This window comes from Epargyreus clarus, unplaced genomic scaffold (assembly GCF_041222505.1).
Source record: "Epargyreus clarus isolate Ecla_fem2 unplaced genomic scaffold, WU_Ecla_fem_2.2 ptg000008l, whole genome shotgun sequence".
Lineage (NCBI taxonomy): Eukaryota > Metazoa > Arthropoda > Insecta > Lepidoptera > Hesperiidae > Epargyreus > Epargyreus clarus.
The window spans coordinates 13,821,166-13,847,401 of NW_027332216.1; the positions used below are offsets into that span (position 1 = coordinate 13,821,166).

The 26,236-nt window shown below is 35.6% G+C and overlaps 5 protein-coding genes and 1 non-coding gene across 6 annotated transcripts; 5 read left to right on the top strand and 1 right to left on the bottom strand.

Moving 5' to 3' along the window:
• Nucleotides 1-2,468: 2,468 nt before the first annotated feature.
• LOC140744035 (uncharacterized) lies at nt 2,469-4,830 on the top strand. The gene is made up of 3 exons (XM_073075476.1): nt 2,469-2,550; nt 3,903-4,139; nt 4,676-4,830. The coding sequence occupies exons 1-3, from the start codon at nt 2,469-2,471 to the stop codon at nt 4,828-4,830; spliced, it is 474 nt and encodes a 157-aa protein (XP_072931577.1).
• A 1,282-nt stretch (nt 4,831-6,112) lies between these two features.
• On the top strand, nt 6,113-9,732 carry LOC140744088 (uncharacterized). The gene is made up of 3 exons (XM_073075553.1): nt 6,113-6,195; nt 6,963-7,204; nt 9,464-9,732. Exons 1-3 carry the CDS (start codon nt 6,113-6,115, stop codon nt 9,730-9,732), a joined length of 594 nt encoding a protein of 197 aa, XP_072931654.1.
• TRNAR-UCG (transfer RNA arginine (anticodon UCG)) lies at nt 8,648-8,720 on the top strand. Its single transcript has one exon. It is a non-coding gene; the product is annotated as a tRNA-Arg (tRNA).
• A 5,278-nt stretch (nt 9,733-15,010) lies between the features above and the next one.
• On the bottom strand, nt 15,011-17,107 carry LOC140744037 (uncharacterized). The gene is made up of 4 exons (XM_073075477.1): nt 16,822-17,107; nt 16,164-16,287; nt 15,493-15,519; nt 15,011-15,379 (listed from the first exon to the last, which is right to left on the bottom strand). The coding sequence occupies exons 1-4, from the start codon at nt 16,901-16,903 to the stop codon at nt 15,265-15,267; spliced, it is 348 nt and encodes a 115-aa protein (XP_072931578.1). The 5' UTR covers nt 16,904-17,107; the 3' UTR covers nt 15,011-15,264.
• A 642-nt stretch (nt 17,108-17,749) lies between these two features.
• Nucleotides 17,750-19,434, top strand: LOC140744038 (uncharacterized). The gene is made up of 4 exons (XM_073075478.1): nt 17,750-17,884; nt 18,170-18,288; nt 18,952-19,106; nt 19,233-19,434. The coding sequence occupies exons 1-4, from the start codon at nt 17,869-17,871 to the stop codon at nt 19,399-19,401; spliced, it is 459 nt and encodes a 152-aa protein (XP_072931579.1). The 5' UTR covers nt 17,750-17,868; the 3' UTR covers nt 19,402-19,434.
• Nucleotides 19,435-21,558: 2,124 nt separating this feature from the next.
• Nucleotides 21,559-25,020, top strand: LOC140744516 (uncharacterized). The gene is made up of 3 exons (XM_073076143.1): nt 21,559-22,894; nt 23,797-23,900; nt 24,149-25,020. The coding sequence occupies exons 1-3, from the start codon at nt 21,855-21,857 to the stop codon at nt 24,409-24,411; spliced, it is 1,407 nt and encodes a 468-aa protein (XP_072932244.1). The 5' UTR covers nt 21,559-21,854; the 3' UTR covers nt 24,412-25,020.
• The last annotated feature ends 1,216 nt before the right edge of the window (nt 25,021-26,236 follow it).

A 26,236-nucleotide genomic window follows, 5' to 3' on the forward strand; every position in this document is an offset into this window, starting at 1 on the left:
CTTCAAACCAGAACACAGCAGCATTGCAACAAATGCGGAGTAATAGACTTAGGGCAGAGTTATGGACTTCATACATACTCATCCAAGGTCTTTCTCAAAACATCGAATTCTAAACAAGTTAAACGGACTCCGATTAGCAGATATAGCAACTTGCCCTGAAAAGTGTTCTGACGATAAAAGCAACAAACTATCCTAGCTCGAAGTGTAAAACGGTTTATAAAATCGGTTAGTTATTTGTAATTGGCGCCATAATATCGTAGCTATTTGGTACGCAACAATGGCGGCGATAAGCGGGTGATGTATTATTTTGTAGCACAATTAGCGCGTGCGATGTTGGCTGTACGCAATTTATTCCGGTAACGAGGGAGAATTGGCGCTACGATGTATTGGGAGACGGCATAGCTATCAAGATACTTGTAATAGAAATCCCACTTAGGAATACACTAAATTCTTCGATTTAAATATAGACATGAAGACTTTGTACGGGGATTTAATCACAACTAACATTTTAAAAATCATTTGTATAATTTCAACATATAATAGATCGTAACTAACATCGTATGGTAATGCGGATTTTGTCTTTACAAATATCATCACCACATTTAAACCTAGAAATATAATTTACGTTGTTATTAAATCAATAGTAAAGATTAGGTTTGTAGAAATATGATTTATACATCCTTTAAAGATGTAGCCGTTACTATTATGGGGGATATTGTATGAGAGAGTCGATTTCATTAAACACACCCACACATACACATACACACACACACACGCACGCGCACGCACACACACACACACACACACACACACACACACATACACGCACACGCGCACGCACACACACATAGTACACACATTACAGAATTATACTGATGTCTTCTGGTATTACAACGTAGTGTCTTCGCCTCCTCTCTTCTCCTAATGTACTTTACACGAACTATACTTAACCTTGTAAGAAAAAAATCTTGAGCAACCTATACCTGCCTTATATTAAGGAGATCTGAATAATATTTTCAAAGGCATTTGAAGTTTTAAGCCCCGCACTCAGCCAGTCCAGTATGGCCAGTAACTAAGCCGAAATATGCCATAAGTGGCTTAAAAGTGATGCAAGTTATTCAACGCGTGAAATGTTGGAATGATTCAGTGGTATCTCTCGTCAGGCTTACAGACATTAATTAACGAGAATAGACAATATAGAAACGTTAGGAATCCAGACCGAACTAAATATAGTCATTGTTTAACTGACAGTTGTCTAGAACGCTTATCTTCTACACGTTGATATGCCCAAAAAGTTAATGGGTAACTTCAAAGCAGTTACGAAGGGAGAATAAGATTTATTAAACAACTGTTGTTTAAACTACTATTGCAAATACTGCTCCAAACACAGAAAGTAATTTTTCTTGGCTTCCAACACGTGCTAGACGTGAAATGAGCTCTTATTCTACTTTTGAAGATGGTAGAACCGTTTGTGTTTTGACTCTGCCTTTTTTTAAATTTTGATTTCATTCGTATCCTAAGTACTTTTATAAATACAAATGTAAGTTTGTTTGTTTCACTTTCACGCCTTAACTCACGATTGTCATGATTTTTTGGACACACGTTTTCAAGGATTCAGAAAAGGTCATAGGGTTCCATTTATTCCGAAAAAAAGTACTTTTCCTGAGAAATAAATAAAAACGTCCGTAAAAGCTAGTAAATAAATAAACGAAGCAGTTAACAGGCACGCAATTTTCAGCTCTTACAAGTTATGTTAGACATAACCCTATATTTCTTAAGTCGTGCTAACAACAAATGATATATGTATGACAAGAAAATGTTGACTTTCAACTTATTCTGTTTTTTAACCTGAGATCCGCGGTCCCTTGAGGGTCCACCATCTAATCTTCATCATCAACCCATTATTGTCCCACTGCTGGGCACGGGTCTCCTCTCAGAATGAGAAGGATTAGGCCATAGTCCACCGCGCTGGCCAAGTGCGTATTGGTAGACTTCACATACCTTTAAGATTTTTTATAAATCTCTCAGGTATGCAGGTTTCCTCACGATGTTTTCCTTCACCGTTTAAGCAAGTGATAATTAATTTCTAATACGCACATAAATTTGAAAATCAGAGGTGCGTGCCCTGGGATTTGAACCTCGGACCCCTCGATCGAGAGGCTGCGTTTCTTAACCACTAGGCTATCACTGCTAATAACCACCATCTAATCTATCTGAAATGTATTCCTACGTTTTAAAAAGGTTGAGAAACACAGGTCTATACTACATATATCGTTCAGTACCTGTGAATTCTCCAAGCTGTTCTTTTTAAATAGAAAACCATTACTTTACTCGCTGGCTTACAACGAAAACATTCAATGCGTTTTTATCTCACTTTCATCGTGTTTATTGCCAATTGCTTTTAAAGCCAATTAGTAAGTCGTTTTAAACAAAACACGTTGAATTGAACATTTATTTGTTGAAGAAACATGCGGAGTGCTATATTGATTTGCGTTTTGCTGCAATTGACGAATCATGTTGGAGTTCGAGGATATATTGTTGGTGCTGGGTGTAAGTTTAAGAAGCATACTTTAAATTCCTTACCTTACCACTAGATTCTGCTAGTGACTTCATACGTATGGATTTTTGCGTAAGTTTTCATAAACAAAGTATACTTATACGATAAATATGCTCAAATCATACTTACGAGGGAAATAAATCGAGGATGAATCAATCGAGAGATCCAAGGCTTAAATCCCAGGCCCCTTTGAGTTAAGTGTGTATTAGAAGGTACTTAATTATAACTTACATTCAGGGTTAAGGAAAATATTGTGAAAACCAGCTAAGACTGATTAGGTAAGAAACATGCAAACTTTCACATTTTATTTAATATAACCGACCGTCGATATAATATGACGAAAGTTACGCAAAATATGATAGTTTGATTGTACAGTTACCTATTTCCAATTAATTCCTTTATAGAAAAAATAATTGCTACTTTCATAATAAATTTCAATTAGACAATGATAATGCAATATATCGTAATGTGACAGGAAAACTTTAAGGATAATAGTTTTTTTCCTGTAGAAATTATGATAGAGTATTGCAACACGTATCTATTCTTTTTAGGGTTTCGTACTCAAGGGTACAAACGGAACCCTATTACTAAGCCGTCTGTCCGTCTGTCCATCTATCACTCCCTTATACCGTAATAGATACACTTGAAATGTTTACAGAGGATGCATAATGATAGCCGCTATAACAACAAATACTCAAAATAAAAAATAAGTTAACATTTCGCTGCTTTGCAAGAATAATGGCACAAGTAAAAAAGGTAATTTTCCAGGAGAGCCAGTTTATAATTAAACAATGTTTTTATTTCGAAATCTTTTATTTAAGTGAAAATTAAACTAAAGATAAATACCACTATAAGCAGTTACGTATATAACAGTACTATCAGGAAACATTAAAATAGGAAATATTCGGGATTAAATTGTATCTTTAACAGAAAAATGAATTTTGAATTGTGCTATTATTGTTGCAAATCAGCGATTTGTTGGTACGGAACCATCCGTGTGTGAGTTCGACTCGCACTTGGCCAATTTTATTCATCTTATTTTATTACTGTGCAATTAAATCACTTGTAAAAATCGTATTGTAAGTACTATTAAATACTGTGAAAGCGAAGACTATTGCAAATAAATATCATAACCAACTTTTTTATCCATTTGCGGAGGGGAATGTTTTTCGACGGTATGTATGTACGAGTATGTAATGTAGGTATGTCTCACTCTTAGGCACGCCTTGAAGTTCAAACGGCTTGATGGATTTTAACTTAAGAAATGTTGTTGGACTCGTGTCAATGATGGGAGTGACATAATAATATGCTTTATTTTTAAGCAGTCTGTTTTTTAATTTCCTAGTAAACGTCCGCTTCGCCCAAATACTCCACACGGACTCCAAGTACCAAGTGCTCCGTGAGGAGATGGTGAAGGCCAACACGAGGAACCTGGTCTACCACTGCCGAGCTGATGCCTCTGACTGCTACGCCGCGCTCGCCAAGATGAGATACAAAGCCAGCAAGCACTTCTACGCGCTGTCTAAAGCTGTTGTTGACTATGTGAAGAATAAGCGACAAGCGCGACCCACGGGTTACGTTGGTGAGGTCTTAAGACTTATTTTCTAGTTTGTCTCCTTTTTAAGTGGTTCTACACGCTGCCGGTCTTAAGTGCGTTGACACTCCATTCTTTTTCACGTGGGGAAACCCTACATCGGTTCCTCTCAGCCGCGTGGGACAGCGAAGAGGATATGCCTACTCCTTACGTTGTTCCTCTGTACGCGCTTTGTCGGGACAGCGGGTACGCTAAAGGCATTCGTCCGCGGTCCCGACGGCTACGTTGCCACTCCTAAACGATAAGACGATCGCCTCGTATCTAAGTCAAGTGGTATCCACACCCTTCCACCGAAAAGTAGATTTGCTTCACGCTAGAAATGGATTTGGTGATACTTTCTCGGCCTAACCTATCTGACTCTACCTTTCAGAATTTAGAAATGTATTTTTGGCGCTATTTCTCTCCTGAAAGTAGCTACGTAAGCGATTATAATTCCTATAAAAAAAATACGCTGAACATAAATATGGTGACATTTATGGACTCAATAATACTAACACATTTCAGTAAATTAATTTCTGATGCAGGCACTGCCACTTTCTGCCAAGACAACATATGCGTTCCGGACACCGATCCACCCATTGTCTACGGTGGCTGCTACACCCTGATCTCCTGCGGCGGGAACCAAACCTGGCACCTCGACCCCGTCGCTCATAAGAAGAAGAAGTCTAGATTCTTCTAAATTTAAAATGCTGAATACATTATTGATATAAAATTGCGTTTTCTTTACAATTAATAATAAATAAGCTTATATATTATTTTTTCTTATTATGCCCTTTATTGTCATACTTCTGAACATCTATCCTTGTAAAATTAGAGTTCAGTTCTATCAGACTGGTCACACGCTATTAGTTTAGACTTCAACTACCTTTACCAGTTAAGGTATATAATGTTTAGGTACACCATATTGATATTGGTTTGAAGGTGGTAGAACCCTTTGTAGATCGACTCCGGCGACACCACCGCCACACCTATTTCTACCTCATAACAGCAGTTTTAGGCGCTGCTGTGTTCCGTTTTGAAGGGTATGGTAAGGAAGACATACTTTTCCGAGGCGTTCCAGCTTAGTCCTCAGGGGTGGCGGTGCATCTGTGGCCGACCTCAGGTAGGAATATCTAATCCTATCTGGGATTGATTACAGATATCCATGGGCAGTAGCAGTGATAGCCTAGTGGTTAAGAAACGCGGCCTCTCGATCGAGAGGTCGGAGGTTCAAATCCCAGGCACGCACCTCTGATTTTCAAATTTATGTGCGTATTAGAAATTAATTATCACTTGCTTAAACGGTGAAGGAAAACATCGTGAGGAAACCTGCATACCTGAGAGATTTATAAAAAATCTTAAAGGTATGTGAAGTCTACCAATACGCACTTGGCCAGCGCGGTGGACTATGGCCTAATCCTTCTCATTCTGAGAGGAGACCCGTGCCCAGCAGTGGGACAGTAATGGGTTGATGATGATGATGATGATGATGATCCATGGGCGGCAGTAGCCACTTACCATCAGATGGACTGCATGTTAGTCTGCTACTCCTAAATTATAAAAAAAAATCTCTCTCACACTTTCACAGTACTTTGTTAAGTTTGAATCGATTTTGAATAAACTCTTTATTTTTCGTATTTAGAAATCTTAATTTTAATGTCCTAAACGAATTCCCTTCATGTTAATTCACCAAAACACCCAAATAAACAGCAACATATGCAAATAGGAAACAAGATACTCACTAATTTCCTTACGATTTAACCAACGCGAGATTTCCTACGAAACAGAATATCGTGACGACCGATACTCGATAACAATATAAACCACCTGTTTCATTGTGCTAACAACAATGCACGTTTCTCGTATTGTTAGCCCTATCAAGATAATAACCAATAAATACAAAAGGGAGCTTAAAAGACCAGCTTAAACAGATGGCAAAGCCATTAGGAGTGAAGCAGATGATGTCGATGCGATAGGCGACAATGAAGGCTTTAGTATTCGTTGCTGTTTTAGAACTGTCTGGGTTCGTGACGCCGGAGATAAGGAGCAGTGTACTCGTTAATAAGTAAGTTTATTAAAAAATTAATTTGAATGCCAAAATGAATTTGTTTGGAGTAGACTTACTTGTAAATATAAGTATAGTCCGCGTAAAACTGCTAGTCCGCTCTGAATATAGAAAAGAATCGCGTCGCCATAGCAAATTGTATGAATATACCTACTCGCAACAACTTCAGAGCGGACCTGCAGTTTGACGTCGACTATACCTACGTTATATGAGAAATATATATATCTCGAAATACTGCAGCTAATTGAACCTGTACAGTGTACAACTCTATCGTTCGTTTGTGGTGGTACTAACGTCACACGTATTTACGCCTATAACGCTACTATTTTCTAAATTTAAACGATGCGTTCCAAAATCCTATTAGCAATACATCTGTGTTACAGAAATCAGGTAAGATTCTTATGCTATCTGGGATTGATTATGAGGACTATGGACAGCGGCGGATCAAGAGTTCTGACCGCCCTAGGCCAATTATGAAGACGCGCCCCACCGTTACGATAGACCTCAAAAGTAATATATTAGTTTTGGCTTTGTTTACTAGCATGAATTTAAAAGTGTCGTAGACACAATTTTGGCGCCCCCCCCCCCCTACCCTCACGCCCTAGGCTGCAGCCTAATTAGCCTAAGGGTTAATCAGGCCCTGACTATGGACGACAGTTGCAACTGTCCGTCCATGTGCTCGTGCTCTTATTACTTCTATAATATACAAAAGAACATTTATCCATCACCACAATCTTTTTTGGAAAACGTGAAACTCTTTTCGACAGGTTAAAAAAAGTGAAGCCAGTGGGTGGTGTGGTAGCGAGTAACTTTGTCCCCCTGACGGAGATCCCCCCGCCGCACGCCCCCCACCAGCACTCCGGCCGGCGGCATCTCGAAGATGACTGCTCCCAGAAACCGCCCAACAAGGAGATGTATGAAGGCGGCGAGGTGAACATCTTCGGAGAAGACTACGATGACAGAGTGGCTAAAACTGTCGCTACCGTGATCATACCTGATCATATTGATTGTAAGTATTCTAATTATGAAGGTGATAGAACGCTCTGTGGTTCGACTCCGGTGGCACCAACGCCACAGTTTCTACCTAGTAACAGTAGTGTTAAGCGCTCATGTATTTTGGTTTCAAAGGAGTGGTAAGGGAGACATACCTTTTCTGAGGCGTTCTAGCTTAGTCCTCAGGGGTAGCGGCGCATGTGTGGACAACCTCAAATAGGAATCTAATCTTATCTGGGGTTGATCAGGTGAATTGCGTGCTTGTCTGCTACTCTTATATTATAAAAAAACGTAAAGTTTGCTTTAAAGTTAACATTAAAATGCATATACAAATTCATTAGAATTTTGAATTTCAGGCCTCACCCACTAGAATTTAACGCGACAAACCGTTTGTTCACTGTCGTTTATAATTTTCTCTAGCTTTTACCCGTGGCTTCGTTATCCATGACAATAATTTGATAACATTGTCCTTAAGCTCATCAGGATAATAGATAAGGTTGTTCTTATCCATCCCTCGGGAACGGTACTTTTTCGGTATAAAAGATACACTATGTCCTTTGCTAAACCCCTAACAACATGTGTACAAAATTTCATCGGTTATATAGTTAAGGCGTGAAAGTGTACCAAATAAACAAACATTCACAACTCACGATTCAGAATATTCAAAAACTCACATTCGCAATTTCACAAATTCACAATTATATCATTAGGTGGGATTATGACTCTTTAACCCTTTGGTAAGATTCACCGCCTTGAAATTGGATGCCATAAAACGCTGATTTGTCGTTGATTTTTTGATTTATTGACAAATAAAAAACATTTTAGAGATAATATAAGTATAAATAACTAATACTACGTAATTTACGTAATAAATAAATAAGTATTTCAAACATTTTAAGGACATTTCAGCATGGAGACGTGGCAAAACTTTATTTACGTAACAATTTCAACTCTCAAAATTGGTTACGCTTTCTTGTTAGGAGTGATCTAAGGGTGGGTTGCATCATGTAACTTTAACATTTACAGAAGCCTAACCAACCGTCAAATCAATGGTTTAAAAATAATTCGTTGCACCATTTTAGTTGAGGTTGAAATTACGTCATATCTAATACTTAACTTTAACCGCTTGATTTCGATCGGTTAAAGTTACTGTATTTGTCAACTTCCCTATCTGTCAATTTCGACTAAAAATTGCGGTGACAGCGACACAAATGACGTTAATGACAAATCAATTGATGCAACATATAATTCTTACTTACTATCGCTACCGTCAAAGTTACTGTTATATTTAACTTTAACGCAAACTTTAACCGGGCTTTCGATGCAACGCGACCTAAGTATTTTACTCATAACTTTAACCAAACTCTTTATTAAAAAGCAGCGTAGCTCGATACCACTTATTCAGGCTGCGCGCGCATCCCATACGAATCTGTACCCTACATTTGAAACTGATTTCCATGGCCGTGTGGCCTAATGGATAAGGCGTTGGACTTCGGATCCAAAGATTGCAGGTTCGAGTCCTGTCACGGTCGTGACTTTGCAGATAATCTTTTTTGGTACTAAAATTAATTTAATAGAAATATTTATGTGCGCTGTTTTTAATCAAATTTTTGACATTGTATTTTTTTGTTTGGAATATTAATACGGTATTACACATCATAGTAGGAAGAATCTTAAAATACTTACATATTTTTGATAGATTTTGTTAAAAGTAAACGTAAGACGTTGATTTACATTCGGAACGATCAAATTTAATAACAATTCACTTTTACTTTAATTCTAAGTCTGTTCTTGAAATATTTAAAACGCAATAATATTTGCATCATTAGTTCGATAGTAAAAAAATATTTTTAGAGTACCATGCTTATACAATGTTTACAAACGCAATAACATCACTTAACCCATCCTACTCCCGACTGCGTCAAAAATTACTTAACTTTAATCCGATAACATGTATCTAGTGCCTTATCACAATTAATTGCCAACAACATTTACGCAAGCTATCCTTACCACTATTAATTCCTATTTTTATCACCCTTTTATTTTATTAGCTTGACCTGTATGTATGTATGTAACGGAATCTTTGAACTCGATTACCCACTTTGAACTGTCCGATTAATTTAAAATCTTGAACAATTATCAAGAACCGATTTACCGGCAATACACGATTTAAATATTTTTTACGCATTCACAATCATTCATCAGGATCGTCAGGAATCAAGATAACGATTGCAATTTTAGCGTGGTTTTTAGTTTTTAATTTTTATTTTACCAGTCAAACACTTCCAAGTAACAACTCAGGTGCCCTACCTGACGTTGGGTCCTATCGACGCTATCGGCTACCACCCCAGCACCACACGAAGCGAATACCCAAATGAGTGCGAGAAGATCTACCAGGACCACATAGCCGAGATGTACTCGGACGAAACGACCGACATGTCTGAAGAATCGCTAGAAATGGCAAGAATGCCGCTGTTCCCCGACAAGAATATAGATAGCGTGGAACAGAGATTCGCACAAATGTACGATGATGTAGATATGTGACTGTAGTTTCGTTTTTTACTTTTGTATTTTTAGAAGAATTAAAATTTATATTGTTTGTAATGTCTGTTTGTTATTTCATCGTCAATTCATACCGGCCCACTGCTGGGCTGGGTCTAGACTTAGAAGGATTGAGTTAAAAATGTATATGTCGGCGATATCCCACTATCGCACTTTATTAATAAACTGAACGAAACGATTTTAATATGAAAATCACTTATATTCACTTTTATTTATAATTCGAGCAGAGTAACGGCTTACACGACTGACTAAATGCGAATGAATCACGCTCTACCAGCGCGTGGACTTAAATACTACTCGAGTGACAAACAGCGTAAGAACTACCCTCTCACATCACTTGTTTTGTTATAACAAGTGACATGATTCACAATAAATTTAACTATTAATAAAATAACATTATATTTAAAATATTGTTTTAAAAATACGAGAATAAATATTTTAATATTATTATAATTCATATAATTTATTTGGTATGACTAACAAAGTGTTTTGAAGTACTACCGGAAGTCGTCCATATTTTAATCTAAATATTAATTCCACATTGACAATCAAAATTAACATGATAATTAATATTATATATTATAAAAGGTCTCGCCGCCCATACGGCCATACTGACTCAGCGCGCTCTCTGCGCAGATCTGGTGTTACAAAAATAAACCCACAATAAATATAACATAGTTATCAAATGCCTCACCGCCCATAAACATAGTTATCAAATGCCTCGCCGCCCATACGGTCATACTGATTCAAGCGCGCTCTCGGCGCTTATTACAAATGAAATAAAAATAATAAATTTCTTTTGTGAACTTAAAAAAAAGAGAATCAATAACAATAAAACATTTTACATGTAAAACAAAAATATAACATTTCCTTGAACATAAAAAAAATAAAAAACATTTTAAACTAAAAATAACAATAAAACATTTCTTTGAACATAAATATTTGTAAACTTAAATTAGAGATAAGATAAACAGTATTGCAATATGGTACCAGTAAGCCCCAGGATCCAAATCAAACCAACCATAACAACCATCACCCATATTGGGATCAAGCTGACAATAACCGGCATCACCCATCCCGGGATCTAGCCCCCAAGACCGGGAAAAGGAAACGCATGGTGGCCAGCCAGCGTCAGGGAAAGGAAATGCGGACAAGACAACAACAACACAACACAACACAATAACACACATCGGGCATCACCCATCCTGGGATCTAGCCAACACACAAATCAGGCATCACCCATCCTGGGATCTAGCCTCCAAGACCGGGAAAAGGAAACGCATGGTGATCAGCCAGCGTTATGGGAAAGGAAATGTGGAAACATAGGCATCACCCATCCTGGGATCTAGCCCCCAAGACCGGGAAAAGGAAACGCATGGTGATCGGCCAGCGTTATGGGAAAGGAAATGCGGAAAGGAAATAAATAAAGCGTAGTTACAAATTGTTTCAAAGTTCTCATTTACCCAGTGCCCATACGGCTCCACGTGTGCAAATTTGCATCTTTTTCTTTTTTTTTTAAAGAAAATAATTTGTTACAAAAATTGAAATGAAGGTTCAGCGGTCCAAATTGTGGCGTTGTGGCACCCAAGGACCACGCGCACCCCGACCACTCACTTGTAGCAGGTATCGACAAACCGCCCCTATGTCTGTCCAGCTAGTGCCATCTCATACTTAGCGCACTCAAACCAACCCTCCACTGGCCATCCGCGGCATGGCCATCGTGATAAGTCAAACGTCCTCGTGTGTTGTTCCTATAAGACAGAAAAACAAACGGCGAATATTAGAATTTCCGCTCGGCCAATCCTGACTAACTCGTGTTAAGGTTATTCGCCACGCTAAAACTAAAAGACTAATGATGAATAGTTTATTTCAAATCACATGAATCTCTCAACGCACAATACAACCGTACTCAATTTCGACCTCTTTTACATTACTATCACTTTTCTAATTAAACAAAATTTTACACAAAATCGATCGGTCGCATTGTCTGTATAAGATTCCAAATTTTCTACAACACCATTTAAACAAAAGAATTAGTCCCTTAACATTAAACTCAAACGCGTAAAATAAATTCCAACGAACTATTATTAATATATATATATATTTTTTTTTTTTTTTTTTTTTATTAACTAAGAGCTTAGCTGACCAATTCCTTCTAATTACTAAAATTACTTAGACCAAATACATCAAATAATTAGAGACATTTAACCACTACATGTGATTGATGGATAACCCAGTAACGTCTTGTTACTTTTTATTAACGCAAATCCACTTACATGAATACACATAGTTTCTACTGAAACTAGACCTCCGCCATAGCTGCCTGCCCACCGCATACTACGGCTACACGACAACCTCTGGTAAGATTCGATCAACATGTTTACTCAAGTTCTCAAGTCATTATTGCAATTACTTTAAATAAATTTAGTCAGCTTAGCACCAATTACCCCGTAATATACCCTATTTGTATATAGAAAAACAAAATGACAAGTCTGGAAGTTCATCAAGGACATTAAAACCCAAATTTTAAATGTTCTAACCTAAATCACCTTCACCTTGCTCAATACAACACACCGTTAAATTCAAACACGAGCGCCACTGAACGCTACGGTATCATATCTTCGCTGAACCCATATCACAAACACATCTATTGAGCCTTTACCGAAGACAACTCTATTCGCTTCATCAGAAAAAGAAATGAGGGACCTTATGAATCGGCTTGAGAGTACAAGCTTGGACTTTGGCCTTTTGATAAACAGGAGCAAAACTAAAATTATGATGATCGACCGTTCTGAGTCACTACAACGAACAAATCTGCTCAGCGACTTCGAAATCGTCAAGGAATTTCAATACCTGGGGTCAGTCATTAATGATAAAGGAAACTGCGAAACTGAGATACGACGCCGCATCGGTATGGCTAAAACGGCAATGAACCAACTTACCAGGGTCTGGAAGGACAGGAATATTACTAATCGTACAAAAGTTCACTTAGTTCGTACGCTCGTCTTTTCCATATTCCTCTACGCATCGGAATCTTGGACGCTGAAAGTAGCAGACAGACAAAGAGTGGACGCATTTGAGATGTGGTGCTGGCGGCGAATGCTAAGAATCCCGTGGACAGCCTTCCGGACCCACGCATCCATCTTAAAAGAATTACACCTAGAGCATTCCCAACGTCTCTCCAGCATTTGCCTGCACCGCATACTTAAATACTTCGGTCATATTGCCCGAAGAAATAATGACAACCTAGAAAAGCTACTGGTGACAGGCAAGGTGGAGGGCAAAAGACCCAGAGGACGCAGCCCAAAACGATGTTCAGACCAGGCATCGGACCATCTACCGGTCAGCGAGGCGATACACCAGGCCACTAATCGGAATCTCTGGAAAGACGCTATAAAGCAAAGAAGTCACGATCCTCAGCATTGAGGGACCGACTATAGAGAGAGAGAGAGAGAAGAGTCTCCATTGAGCAACGTGTAGACTATTAAAATTGCATTAATACGACTAACTTCAGAAAATTTTCACAAGAAATAATGAGTGTACCCGCAAAAATCTTAAAAATTCGTAATTCGTAAGTAAATTCTTTCCCAACAGTGGTCATATTCTTGTAGCCAAATTCTTAACAAACCGTCAAGTATCTCAATTTTTAAAGCATAAAGTCACTTACCGAAAAGGCTCTTACTAACTCACCGCCTTGGTTTTACCAAAGTCAAAAGTATCCTGCCTTATAGCGACCCGTAATATTGACCACCTTCCGGTACGTTTGCGGTCAACACAAGCCCAGTGTCGTTGCAATACACCCAATAAGCAGCTATAGTAGATTCTTATCCTGTGAACACTCAAACATTAGGTGAACATTATAAAATTACGAGATAGAAATAAATTGAAACAATAGACCATCCAAGTGATTATAAGTATCAAAATGGCAACGTGTCGCCCGTATGAAATAAACGGTCATACTAGACCAGGGTCCACCCCAAAATTGCACTGTTCCCTACGTTCAGTACCGCCATAATCAAAGCATCTGTCAAACGCTTTACCAACGGCGTGGCTTCCTAAGGCTTCGTTCAAAGCAATCCCAGGAAAATCACCAAACACGCGCGCCAAATGTGCGCGCCATTGCCCCGAACCAATAAACGTCACCATTGATCTCCATCATGGCCATGTGGACACGTAGGACCATCCCACCGCTGCTGTCGGCGATATCCCACTATCGCACTTTATTAATAAACTGAACGAAACGATTTTAATATGAAAATCACTTATATTCACTTTTATTTATAATTCGAGCAGAGTAACGGCTTACACGACTGACTAAATGCGAATGAATCACGCTCTACCAGCGCGTGGACTTAAATACTACTCGAGTGACAAACAGCGTAAGAACTACCCTCTCACATCACTTGTTTTGTTATAACAAGTGACATGATTCACAATAAATTTAACTATTAATAAAATAACATTATATTTAAAATATTGTTTTAAAAATACGAGAATAAATATTTTAATATTATTATAATTCATATAATTTATTTGGTATGACTAACAAAGTGTTTTGAAGTACTACCGGAAGTCGTCCATATTTTAATCTAAATATTAATTCCACATTGACAATCAAAATTAACATGATAATTAATATTATATATTATAAAAGGTCTCGCCGCCCATATATACTAATAAACTCAATATTAAAATGATACAGGAAGTCTACTAAACATGTGGATTTCTTCACTATGTTTTCTTTTTAACATTCCCAATGTTAAACTGTACCCTTAGTACGATTTTTTACGTTTGCTCAAAAACGTTCGACGTTTACGAATTCGCGCATACAGCGCCACCGTGGACCTTAACAGAACTAAAATTTCGCATTGTAAGTTTTAAAATATTTAATAGTCAATTGTATTGACACTTAATTTAACAAATATAAATAGAATGCATTTATTTTTACATTTTTAATTTAATTTTGATAGCGTTATAGTTCCGTTTTTGAAACTTATGCTGCGGAATTTTAGTACCGATTCGCTCCACGTGGGCGCTGTATTCGCGATTTCGTAAACGTTGAACGTTATCGAACAAATGTAAAAACTCGTACTAAGGGTACTGAACTGAATATGACCATAATTTATTACATAAAACTTGCCTAAAACCTACGTTTTCCTGCTTCCTGAAAAATTCAATAAGGTAACTTTAATGTAGCAAATAGTTAGATAAAATATAAATTCAACTTTAGGTTTAATAGCATTACAATGAAATACACCAATTTACGTTACAATTAATGGATTTATTGCTTATCTTAATTTTTTTCTTACACCTAACTTACATGGTAATAAACATAAAACATTTTAATAAATATATTCAACAGACATGCTCACAGATCATAAATTGTATCTGTACTCTATCAATTTTTCACTCAATAAGTTTCCAGAAATTGTGTCCTTTAGGAATACTAGTTATTTCGTCGTAGTTATTAAGCCCTTCAAACGTAGCACAATTTAAAGTCAAGTTAATTGATTTCTAAACAGGCCCCGCCTGTAAATTATACTTATTAGGTAGTTTCACATCTTTGTCTTTATCATCGAAAAATTCCTCCGTTTCATCATCATCAAAATCATCAATGTCCAATGGATTCCTGAAAAACACAAGCATTAGTAACAGAAGTAGGCTATAGCAGATAGTATGTAATTTGTTATAAATTTCAAAATCATTACTTAAAATTTAAATATGAAAGTATTTTTAACTTACTTGTTCCAGTCGATTTTATGTCTTTTTCTGAAATGTAAAAAATGTTAAATTTTAACAGTTTACTCATTAATTATTGTCGTATTATAAGAATGAAATGAACATTTGTAAAAAGTGAACTTAACCATTCTTATAAAATTCGTGAACGAACTTAAAGGATAATTAAAAGAATAAGCTTTACATTGAACTATGTAATTCACACATTACATTGTGTAAAAAAACATTGTGTAAAAAAACATAAAAAAAAACATTGTGTGTGGGCGTGCCAAAAAACGAGACATACATAGATAAGTACATACATCCACTCGGAAAACATTACCCTCTACAATTGGGTTAAAATCAGACGTGCATGCCTTATCTAAAAATATATAACTCAAAGGTGACTGACTGACATAGTGATCTATCAATGCACAGCCCAAACCACTGGATGGATCGGGCTGAAATTTGGCATGCTGCAGGTAGATGTTATGACGTAGGCATCCGCTAAGAAAGGATTTTGATCAATTCTACCCTCAAGGAGATAAAATAGGGGATGAAAATATTACTTCGTAACGCGAGCGAAGCCGCGGGCAAAAGCTCGTTTGGACATGTAACTCAAGCCCTGACGTCAACATTTATACTATTACTTACTATTTTCATCCATTTTGTCATTGCCTATTTATTAGGTTTCTTACCTATTGGTAGCTATGTAATCCTGGTCCATGTATTCTTCTGATACCTCCACGGATATAGGCTGTCCGCGATGGTCTTGCAGTATACCAAAATAACGGGGCGCTCGTGTCACCGTGAAGAGCAGACCTGGACAGAAATATTTAGTTAGCTAATTGAATGAACGATTTAGCCACACTACGATTTAATTTAGCTTTATAGTTTAGCTGCAACAGGAACGTCGAAAACACAAAGATGGCAGAACCAGTGTGGTCTGATCGGGGGAGTACCACCGCCACGCCACACCTATTTTTGGCGCAAAATATCGTTTCGGTAAAAACCTGTGAATGCTGGCTGACTTAAATATGAGACGATGATCTTAATCTTTAGGAGTAGCAATGTATCTTTAATCGGGTGTTGTAAACGGAACTCGTTACAGAGATTTTGAAGGTGGTAGAAGCCCTTATCGGTTCGATTACAAAGGCACCACCGCGCTTAATAGTGTTAAGCACTGTCATTGATATATTGATAAGCGCTGTTATGTTCTGGTTTGGAGTAATTACCCCAAGGTCTTCCAACTTAGTCCTCAGGGCTACCAAATAATCCCTCTTTAGGGTTTTAAGTTTACCATCAAGTTTACTATACGCTCGTTTATAATTACGATTTTCAAAATAAGCTACTTACTGTCATCAACAGCATAGATTATTCTAAGGGCTAAACTTAATATGACTAACACAACTTGCAATCTTAATTGTTTTTCACACATTTTGATATTTAAAATAGTTAAACGATAAGTAATAATTCAGTAATATTTCAACTTAGCCGAATTATAAAGTGTTTAAAAATCAATTAATAAGGATAAATAGTATGACAGAAATTAACTCATTTTCTCCTACTATAGCTGAACTTTTAATAGCGAATGAGACTAAAACCAACTTGACTTAGAAAAGTTTGTCAAATATTAACTGTTTACTGAAAACTTGCTATTGTTCCTGTAAGTTTTCGATTTCAGTTGTTGTTGAGAAAACACGTGACTGTTATGTAACTACGTAGGTCTGTTCTAAAAACTTCGTATCTTTTTTGCTTTATTGAGCTTTTTTACGAAGTTTGGGCCCCGTAAATCCCCAAGAATTGTTTTCTATTTCTTACAAATGCACATCCAAGCTTAAAAAAAGTTACTTAAAATCACTCCTCAAGGTCGCATTTTTGCCTCAATCAACTTTTATGTAAACAAGAATATTATATTGCTGTATGTACAAATTACTTATGTACGCATTTTAGAAGCTATTATCTACTTCTTATAAAAGGAAGATTAAGATCAACTAAATGAGCAGAAGTTTTTCATGAATAACTGTTTCCCCTAAAGTAAAATAAACAAAAAAATAAATTTCATATCAGAAACCTATAAATAGCCTGTGTAGCAACAAAACTGATTAAAAATTAGTTTATAAATTTTGAAATGCCGTAAGAAAATTTACAAAACACTTATCGCTGACACAAATCCGACGCATTGTTGCCTAGCCATAAAACCATGTTTTGTAAACCATTTACATCTAGAGATTTGCCCTTTACAACACAGATGCAGTTGCAACGAACAACGGAGGCAAAATGACTTTAATTGCGTTAAGTATTCAGTGCTATCTTTTATTTTTAATTTCGAACACATTTGTTCTTGGAGGGAAAACTTCGGAAGAATATAATAAACCGGATATACCTAGAGTTGGCAAGACAATGAAAGCAATGATGGGTTAGTATTTTTTTTTATTTAGTATTTTTAACACAGCCATATTCAGCCAAATTCTGGATTCAGCCAAGTTCTAATAAAGGCGCCAAGGAAAGATCTAAATGTTTGGCAAGTTAAATATTCAAAAGTGATTAAAAATTATCAAAAACTCTGTGTTTAAACGGTATCCTACCAAAATGCTCTCAACAGGCAGCCATATTTATCAAAGAACACAGAGACAAACAATTTTAAGTGTAAATAATTTCCAATTTTATTGTGTATATTTATTTTATGATTATATTATTTCAGCTAGAAAAACAGCAGTAGGATCAAATGACAAAGTGATAGTACAGATACAGAATTTACCGACCATGGACCTCGGTCGGAAGTTCAGGACCCCTTGTAAAACTGGAAACAAGTGTGGGAAGGTTACCAACTTTTTAATATCAGTTTTGAATCTATTAAATCCTTTAAATTTGTAGATACTAAGTATAAAATATTTTATACAGAAATCTCTTGTTATTTATGGTGTTTATCAAAATGAAAAAAACGGTGAACAAGGATAAAAATTACATTGCACTTTTCTATATCTTTATCTCCGTAATTTTCTGCGTGGCGGAGTAGTTACAATATTAGTCTAGCGTACAGAGGGTCCTGGGTTCTACCCTAGTCAGTTAAAATATAAATGCTAAATATAAATGTCTGGGTATTTATGATATTTGTGTGTCCATGACATCCACGACACAGAAAATCACAATGTGAAACCGGTTGTAAAGAAAGCGTCAAAACAGGGTAATTTAAAATCAAAGCACCCAAAATATAATTAATTAGAAACCCTAATGAAGCAAAAACAAATAAATGCAAGAGAAGGGTGAGGTCTTACTAATTTTGCAAGATCTGATTAATTCCCCACACAGTCTCACACGGCCTATGGGACTGTGAGTATTACTCACAGACCTGTATCTAAATACAGGTATTTGGTATACCTCCTATACGAACCCAATTACATTACGACCTTGACTTGATTCAACAAATATTAGGTCCATGCCACACTGCGTATATCCTATCCATATAGAATTTTAAATGTTCAGGTGATCAAAAGACTAATGGTGCCGAAGCTAGCACAACTAGAGAACACCATTATGGGCATCATGAAGGAGCTATCCAAATTGCCGCCTGGCTCCCGTCTACCTGATAAATACACGAAAACTGAACCTATTAAGCTGTTACTGGATCAAAATTACAAGTAATACTTTTTTTTTTTAATAAAAAAGCAGATTTGAATTACTTCTTAGTTCTTCATAAAAATGTCAACATCATTATTCATGTTAATACGTAGGACTAACTAAACCGTACTTTTTATTTTTTCAAGGGAGGAAGTCTGTATGGACAAACTGGAATCCTGTCTGAAAGAAGACAAGCGGCGTAAGCGAATCCTTAAGAAGTTATTCTTCAAGAAGTACAATGCATTAAGACAAGAACTCATAGGCTATGGCGGGCGGCGCCTGTGGGGTGGAGAGGGCAACCTGTTTTATCGCTAGTTGGTTAAAAATAAAATCCTATTTTAAAGATAATTGGCTACTTGACACTTTTTGGGAAAGTGTTTTAATGAATTAGTATACGTATTATATATGCCTTTCATTGATTACTTTTTCGAAAAAAGGGCTATTCATTAATAAAAATCGAACTTTCTTTACGGTGAACGGAACGTCGCGTTAAATCAGGCGGTCAAGTGTCATTTTGTGACATAACGTCATTACACTGTAAACAAACAACGCTTTGAAGAAAATTGAGAGTTATTTAGCTATTATAACTAAAATTTAAATAAATGACAAGTTATAAGACGTGTGCAGTGACGATGTGTACAAGTACGATCGTAACAAATTTGCTTATACAAGTTCCTAAACCCAAATCTCATAAACGTTAAAGAACTTGCAGATTCTTATATGTTTAAATCCTCTGTTTGCAAGCAATGACATTTTATACTATCTATGTAAGAGAAGTATTATTGAAAAGGAATAAATTTAGTAACTCTCGAGTGATTCGTCAATTCCAAATCATTGGAACGGGACGTAATCAAAACAAAACAGCAAGTGGAAGTATTCATATATTATATAGATGTCTATGATAAGAATAGAATTATAAGACGTCTATGAGAATTCTATTTTAAGGGCCCATTCAGTAATTAATAGGACACAATTAAAATATTTCATGACTGTGTTATTATTGATGGTGCATGTGCACTGATTAAGTTACAGGACTGTATAATTAAAAATACATGATTTGCTAATATTGGTATTTTATTAACCGATTTCTTTGTTTATTTGGTTTATATGGTTCTATTAGTGAGTACACACAGTAGAACTTTTGTATATATTTATCATATGTTACAGTTACAATAATTACTACAGATCACCTAAGCTAAATTTTTGTGCTGCTTGCGTGTCTGCTTTTCTTCATTACTAAAATTATTTTCCGTAACAAATGGATATATATTTTTATCACTGTCATTTTCAGAATTAAATTGCAATGCAATAATAGGAACTGTATGGTCACTTTTCTTCCTTTATCTTGTTGGGTAGGTTACGCAAGTAAAGAAGTACTATTTCCCGTGTACTTTACTTTATGTATTCAGACTGGTGCCCACTTTCCTCCGGAACTTTCCACTTTCCGGAAAGTTTTGGCTCCTCACTTCTTCTAGGCAGGACAGTCATCACATTTTCATTTTCATTGATGTACCTTGTGTTCAGGACAACTTTTACTTTTCATGAAACACAAACCTTCACACTTGCCTTCCTCTTAAACTGCACATACTCTATAACGTCGTCATTATACGATTGTCGGGAAGATCTGTAAATATAAATATAACCAATTAATAACCTTAAAACAGTTCACATAAGAATATAAGTATATTTAAAAAAATCTTAATAATTACTTGAAGACAACCTTTCTTCTGTCTGAAGTCAGTTAAGAAATGTTTTAATTGTCCGATATGATTAAATGTAAATATAAAGAATGTTTTACTTACGTTGTTTATTTGATATTTCCATAGGTTATCTCACGGAAGTTTTTGTATCCATTTTGATTTATTGCACTGCATATATGGATCTTCTTTAAGCAGGTTCACGCTATCAGCTTTAATATAGTATGGCTTCATTTCGGTTCACAACATAAATTCAACCAACTCTAACAGCAAACGATTTAATTATTATTTGTCTTGTTTGGTTTCGATGTAGTGACGTCACATGACATTTGAGGCAGCACTGTCGCCGTTTTGGGATTTAAAATCCACAGATAAAAAATCGAAAATTTCTTTTTAAAAATTAAAATACTTATAACGTATTAAAAAATAAACGAAATACTGCATAATTTATGTTTACTTATAAGCTATCATATCCAACATATTTCATATTTTATTGTTATAACTGTCAAGTACCCAATTCTCATAAGTACGTTTTATTTGAATAACACACTCCAAACATGGGATTCAAAATGAATCTTCTATCGCATATATTATAAATATGCGTACTTAGTCAAGTGACAAAAAATCTTTTGTACATATCTTGTCCGGGTCCAGACTTATTTAGACATTATCATTTTTTTGTCGAAGCTTATTATTACAAAATAACCAAAACACCAGAAGCCATAGCTTCAAGAAAGTAAAAATGAAAGATCTGTACTTTATTTGTCATATGTCATTGTCAACTGTCAAAATTTAATTCCGAAAAAATATTACAAATTTAAATTTACAGCAAATTTCAAAATACCTGCCTACTACTAAAAATACTAATCGAAACCATACAAATCAAAACTGTGTTAATCTATAAAAATATATTTCATCTACTACTGCAAGTTCAAACAAAGTGAAAATTTCTTTGGTTTGTTTCTCGACTTTTAAAAATAAAAAGATTAGTCGCCGGCGGTAACCTACAAACAACTATAATGAGGCAAATTAACTTTAAATCAATGTGACAATCAGAAATATTTATGTACAATGGAAAAAGAAGAGGACGCACTGATCGAGCGAAATGGTTTTACGAAGTTATTGACGAACATTCATATCACCGTCTTGGACCTCAGCCACCGAAGTATTGCTAATATTGATAACACTAACTTCCCGCCAAACTTGATCGAATTGAACTTATCCCACAATGAGCTAGTATGTGTACCGCCACCGATATTGGACCTTAAGTGTGTTAAGATACTAGATTTGTCTTTCAACAATATTAAGTACTTCGACGAAAGCCCAGCGTTTTGTCACACGATAGAAAAACTCAATTTGGCCTATAATGAACTTTGTGGACCCCCATATTGGGTGTGGGTTGAAAACCCGAAGAATCTCCAAGAACTAGATATTAGTTGCAATAGAAATATTAAGAAATCGCTCAATGACGCTTATTTCAATGAGTTACTACAGTACAAAACTTCGTTAAGCATTATTAAACTGTGTAGTTGTAATTTAAGTACACATTATGAGCTGTTAGGAACATTTCATAAAGCTAAAACACTAGATTTAAGTACAAAAAACTTGTTGCTCTCAAATGTTATGAAGCAGGTTCCTTGCATAGGGCTGGACAAATGTTGTGATATTGAAAGACTGAACCTAAGTCAGACGTGGATATGTACTATTACGTCCAATATAGATATATACCAGAACTTAAAAGAAATAAACCTCTCGCAAAACTCTCTTACTGATGTGCCTAAAGAGTTTTGCAATTTGAGTAACTTAGAAATATGCATTCTTTCCTCAAATAGTATTATGTTCCTACCTGACGAAATTGTACGATTAAAAAAACTAATCATACTTTGTTTGGATTTCAATAAATTGTGTATGCTTCCGGAAAATATGCATGAGCTGCCAAATCTTATTAAGTTAGATGTATATGATAATTACTTGTATGATGCTCCGGAAAAAATGGAAAAGTTACAGGAATTTGATCTAGCTCAAAACTACTTTGAGGAGCCTGATGATGAGGAATATATTTTGAAAAAGAAGAAATTGAGGTTGAATTTGGAAGAAAGGATTGATGGAAGGTAGGTTTATGCCTTATCTAATACTTTTTAAATATATCCATACCAGGCATGAATACGTAATAAGTTAAAAATACACATTTCATTGTAGCTTATACTCTTGTACTGAGAAATTAATTCAAAAATTATAAGTTGTATGTGTGTAAAAAAGACCCATTAACTTACCTATATATTTACCCAATAAATTTAGCAATTCTAATACTTATTTATTGTTTATATAAATATATATACATATACATATATATGTACATATTTGTATATGTAGGTTGATTAACATATTTACGCCTGATATCCATGTGATTGGTACATTTATATGGGCCACAGCATTGCTACTAGCCACAGGATTGTTTTTTTTTCTTATGTTAATAGTCTGCTAACAGCTCAAAAACTATGAAATACTATCAAGTATCTGTTTCGATCTCATAACATAACAGTTAATCACTTTTTCAGTTCCCTATCATAGACCTCCAGAGTAGCATCTAACTTATTTTAGACGGGAAATATATTCTTATCAAGCAGCCTACAAGCATATAATAATCATCATCAACCCATTACTGTCCCACTGCTGGGCACGGGTCTCCTCTCATAATTAGAAGGATTAGGCCATAGTCCACTGTGCTGGCCAAGTGCGTATTGGTAGACTTCACATACATTTGAGTTTTATTTTTTTTATAAATCTCTAAAGGTTCTCATGCAGGTTTGTTTTCCTTCACCGTTTAAGCAAGTGATAATTCTAGTATGCACATAATTTTCAAAAATCAGAGGTGCATGCCTGGGATTTGAACCTTGGACCCCACGATCGAGAGGCTGAGTTTTTTAACCACTAGGCTATCACTGCTGTATCATATAATAATAATACAAGAGATATAAGAACCCAATATAACCAAAATGGATCCATTTTTCAGAAAATTTGAAATCTTAAGGCCTGAGAGTGCAAAATCGACAACTAGTACAGATGAAGATCTAGCATTGACTGATAATGAAATTAGTAATATAGAAGAAAACAACGGTACGTATCATAAAGAATGTAACCACATTTACAAGTTATCATTATTAGGATGAAAAATTTAGTTTTCTGCTCAACTTTTTGCTCAAGCTCAACATATTTTATGCTCAAGCTCTAGATATTATCAAAAGTAGCCTATATTCCATATAAAATTGTCTAACCTTCCATTTAAAGGAAACTATTGACAAATTACCTTGAAACAGTTTCAAGATTAAATAAATCATAATTTATTCACATTTTTAAACTTCCAGATATAAATAATAGAGAGCTAAGTTCACCAGAAGATTGGGACTCCGATGAGTACTGGGTACCCCACTTCCTCTGCCCGACCGCACCCTCTCAATCGCCCTGGCTTTTCTTTGTCAAGCGGAAGATGGCAGAGGGAAACTTCTGTCCAATGGACGCCCATCCTATCCCGGTAGTGGAGAAAGTAAGATATGAAAAAATGTGCAAACCCAATTACCAATATGAATCCGATGGACAATTTGACGATTATTCCAGTGATGATAGCTGATAGTTGGATAATTTAGTTATAAGGAAATCTTGCAATAATTTACATCAAAATGTTTTTGCTTTGTTGAATATAATTCTTCATTTTTGAGTTCAGTGACAGTAATATCGAGTGACACTAATATCAACCTACCAGTTTTCTAATTGGAAATTAAAAATAGTAATATAGAACATATTTTTTGGTAGCGACATTCCGAAAATCCACAAGAGATGGCGCTAGAATGGCTTCTGAATCACGCAATTGATTTTTTTCTCAAGATCTTGCTTAAGCACCTATTATAACTGATTAAGCACTGCCTCTCATGCACTACTCAAGCATGGTATAAGGTCTACTAGATATTCAAATGCAGAAACGGGGTTATTATCACCAATATCAAATTATTGTTAAATGAGAGTAATACTTATTTGTATATTATTAGGTTTTCAAATGATACGCTTATTAATATTAATTGACATTAAACCTCATTTTCACCTAGTCGCTGCTACCCTATCCATCCATGCAAAATAATGATACATAAATAGATTTTTTATACAACTTATAACACTTAAGACAACAGCATTATAACAACTCTGGTATTTTGTATTTCTACAGTAACATATTTATTTCAGAACGAAAGTTCAATCATATCAATCAATCAAACAACAAATCAAAGAATCAATCGGATATAAAGTTTTTAAGTAAATTTTCATACAGATATGAATGGCCGCTATGTTCTAAAAAGCATCTAATTTATGGAGCAAATTAGTTCGAAAAATGTTTTGGTTGAGTTGTTTCAAAAAATTAATGTAAAAGCGAAATTAATATATTTTTATGAAACTGATTATTTAAGAGCCTAGATATTAAAATTGATAAATGTCCACTGTTATGTACAATACCTAATATTCGTCATATTTCAATTATACAGATGTGAGTTATTGTTTGTATAATGTTGTAAATAGTTAGCTAGTTAGTATTGTTCAATTTAATCTTGGTACTTGACATATGAGCTTCGTTCTCGCTGTTGTAGTCTTATCATGAAGCAGATTGCATTTAAAAAATCGTCATTGCTACCACACTAACAATGCTATGTTATGACGCAACAACCTCATACTGGTTAACTACCTAGATTCTAAGATGGAGTTAGTTGGCCTAACAAATCGAAATTATTTGGTCATCTTTCATATTTACATGCAAGCATACTTGTATGCATTCTGTTGTTGTTGTTCTCTTCTGTTTGAAGAATTTGTTTTTCTTGCCTATGCTATGGGGAAATGCTGACCCCCTAACCTCCCCCAATCTGTCTCTCTTTTATGTATGCCCATTTTACAATGTCATGAATAAATGGTGCTTTATAAATTAAGTAACATATCTATATTTATACTACTTAGTACATTGTAATTAACTTACAATTCAGTGATATTATATTTTATTTTAATAGAATCATAACTGGCAATTGGACTATAATATACCAGGTTCATGGGCGACGGCATGGGCGACACTTGCCCCCTCCTGGCCCCAAGTCTGAAATTTATCAGCGGAAAAAAGCTTTTCAGGACCAAAGGATCTGTTAAAAGTTTATACAGTATATCGGCCCAAACGGCTATGTACTCAGAAAATAATCGTGGCGACGCCCGTGAACAGGTTGATCAACAAAAAAATAACATATATTAAACATTTATATTGTTAACTTCTAAAAAATTACTATGTGTACTATGAAAATGAACTGACAAATTGTTTTTTGTGATTATTAGGTAATTAATAGACATCAATAGTCAAAGCTTATGTTCACACAAATTACTGTTTTTGTCTATATTGGAATGCATCATATGCCAGTGCATGATGGCAACTA

Coding starts and splice junctions, on each gene's coding strand:
- LOC140744035 (XM_073075476.1), top strand. CDS start 2,469: ATGCGGAGTGCTATATTGATTTGCGTTTTGCTGCAATTGACGAATCAT. Junction 2,551..3,902: donor ATATATTGTTGGTGCTGGGT/GTAAGTTTAAGA, acceptor TTAATTTCCTAG/TAAACGTCCGCTTCGCCCAA. Junction 4,140..4,675: donor GCGACCCACGGGTTACGTTG/GTGAGGTCTTAA, acceptor TTTCTGATGCAG/GCACTGCCACTTTCTGCCAA.
- LOC140744088 (XM_073075553.1), top strand. CDS start 6,113: ATGAAGGCTTTAGTATTCGTTGCTGTTTTAGAACTGTCTGGGTTCGTG. Junction 6,196..6,962: donor AGCAGTGTACTCGTTAATAA/GTAAGTTTATTA, acceptor TCTTTTCGACAG/GTTAAAAAAAGTGAAGCCAG. Junction 7,205..9,463: donor CATACCTGATCATATTGATT/GTAAGTATTCTA, acceptor TTATTTTACCAG/TCAAACACTTCCAAGTAACA.
- LOC140744037 (XM_073075477.1), bottom strand. CDS start 16,903: ATGTGTGAAAAACAATTAAGATTGCAAGTTGTGTTAGTCATATTAAGT. Junction 16,288..16,821: donor AATCTATGCTGTTGATGACA/GTAAGTAGCTTA, acceptor ATTTCTGTCCAG/GTCTGCTCTTCACGGTGACA. Junction 15,520..16,163: donor GATTACATAGCTACCAATAG/GTAAGAAACCTA, acceptor TTTACATTTCAG/AAAAAGACATAAAATCGACT.
- LOC140744038 (XM_073075478.1), top strand. Junction 18,289..18,951: donor CTGGAAACAAGTGTGGGAAG/GTTACCAACTTT, acceptor TTAAATGTTCAG/GTGATCAAAAGACTAATGGT. Junction 19,107..19,232: donor TTACTGGATCAAAATTACAA/GTAATACTTTTT, acceptor TATTTTTTCAAG/GGAGGAAGTCTGTATGGACA.
- LOC140744516 (XM_073076143.1), top strand. CDS start 21,855: ATGGAAAAAGAAGAGGACGCACTGATCGAGCGAAATGGTTTTACGAAG. Junction 22,895..23,796: donor GAAGAAAGGATTGATGGAAG/GTAGGTTTATGC, acceptor TCCATTTTTCAG/AAAATTTGAAATCTTAAGGC. Junction 23,901..24,148: donor TAATATAGAAGAAAACAACG/GTACGTATCATA, acceptor TTAAACTTCCAG/ATATAAATAATAGAGAGCTA.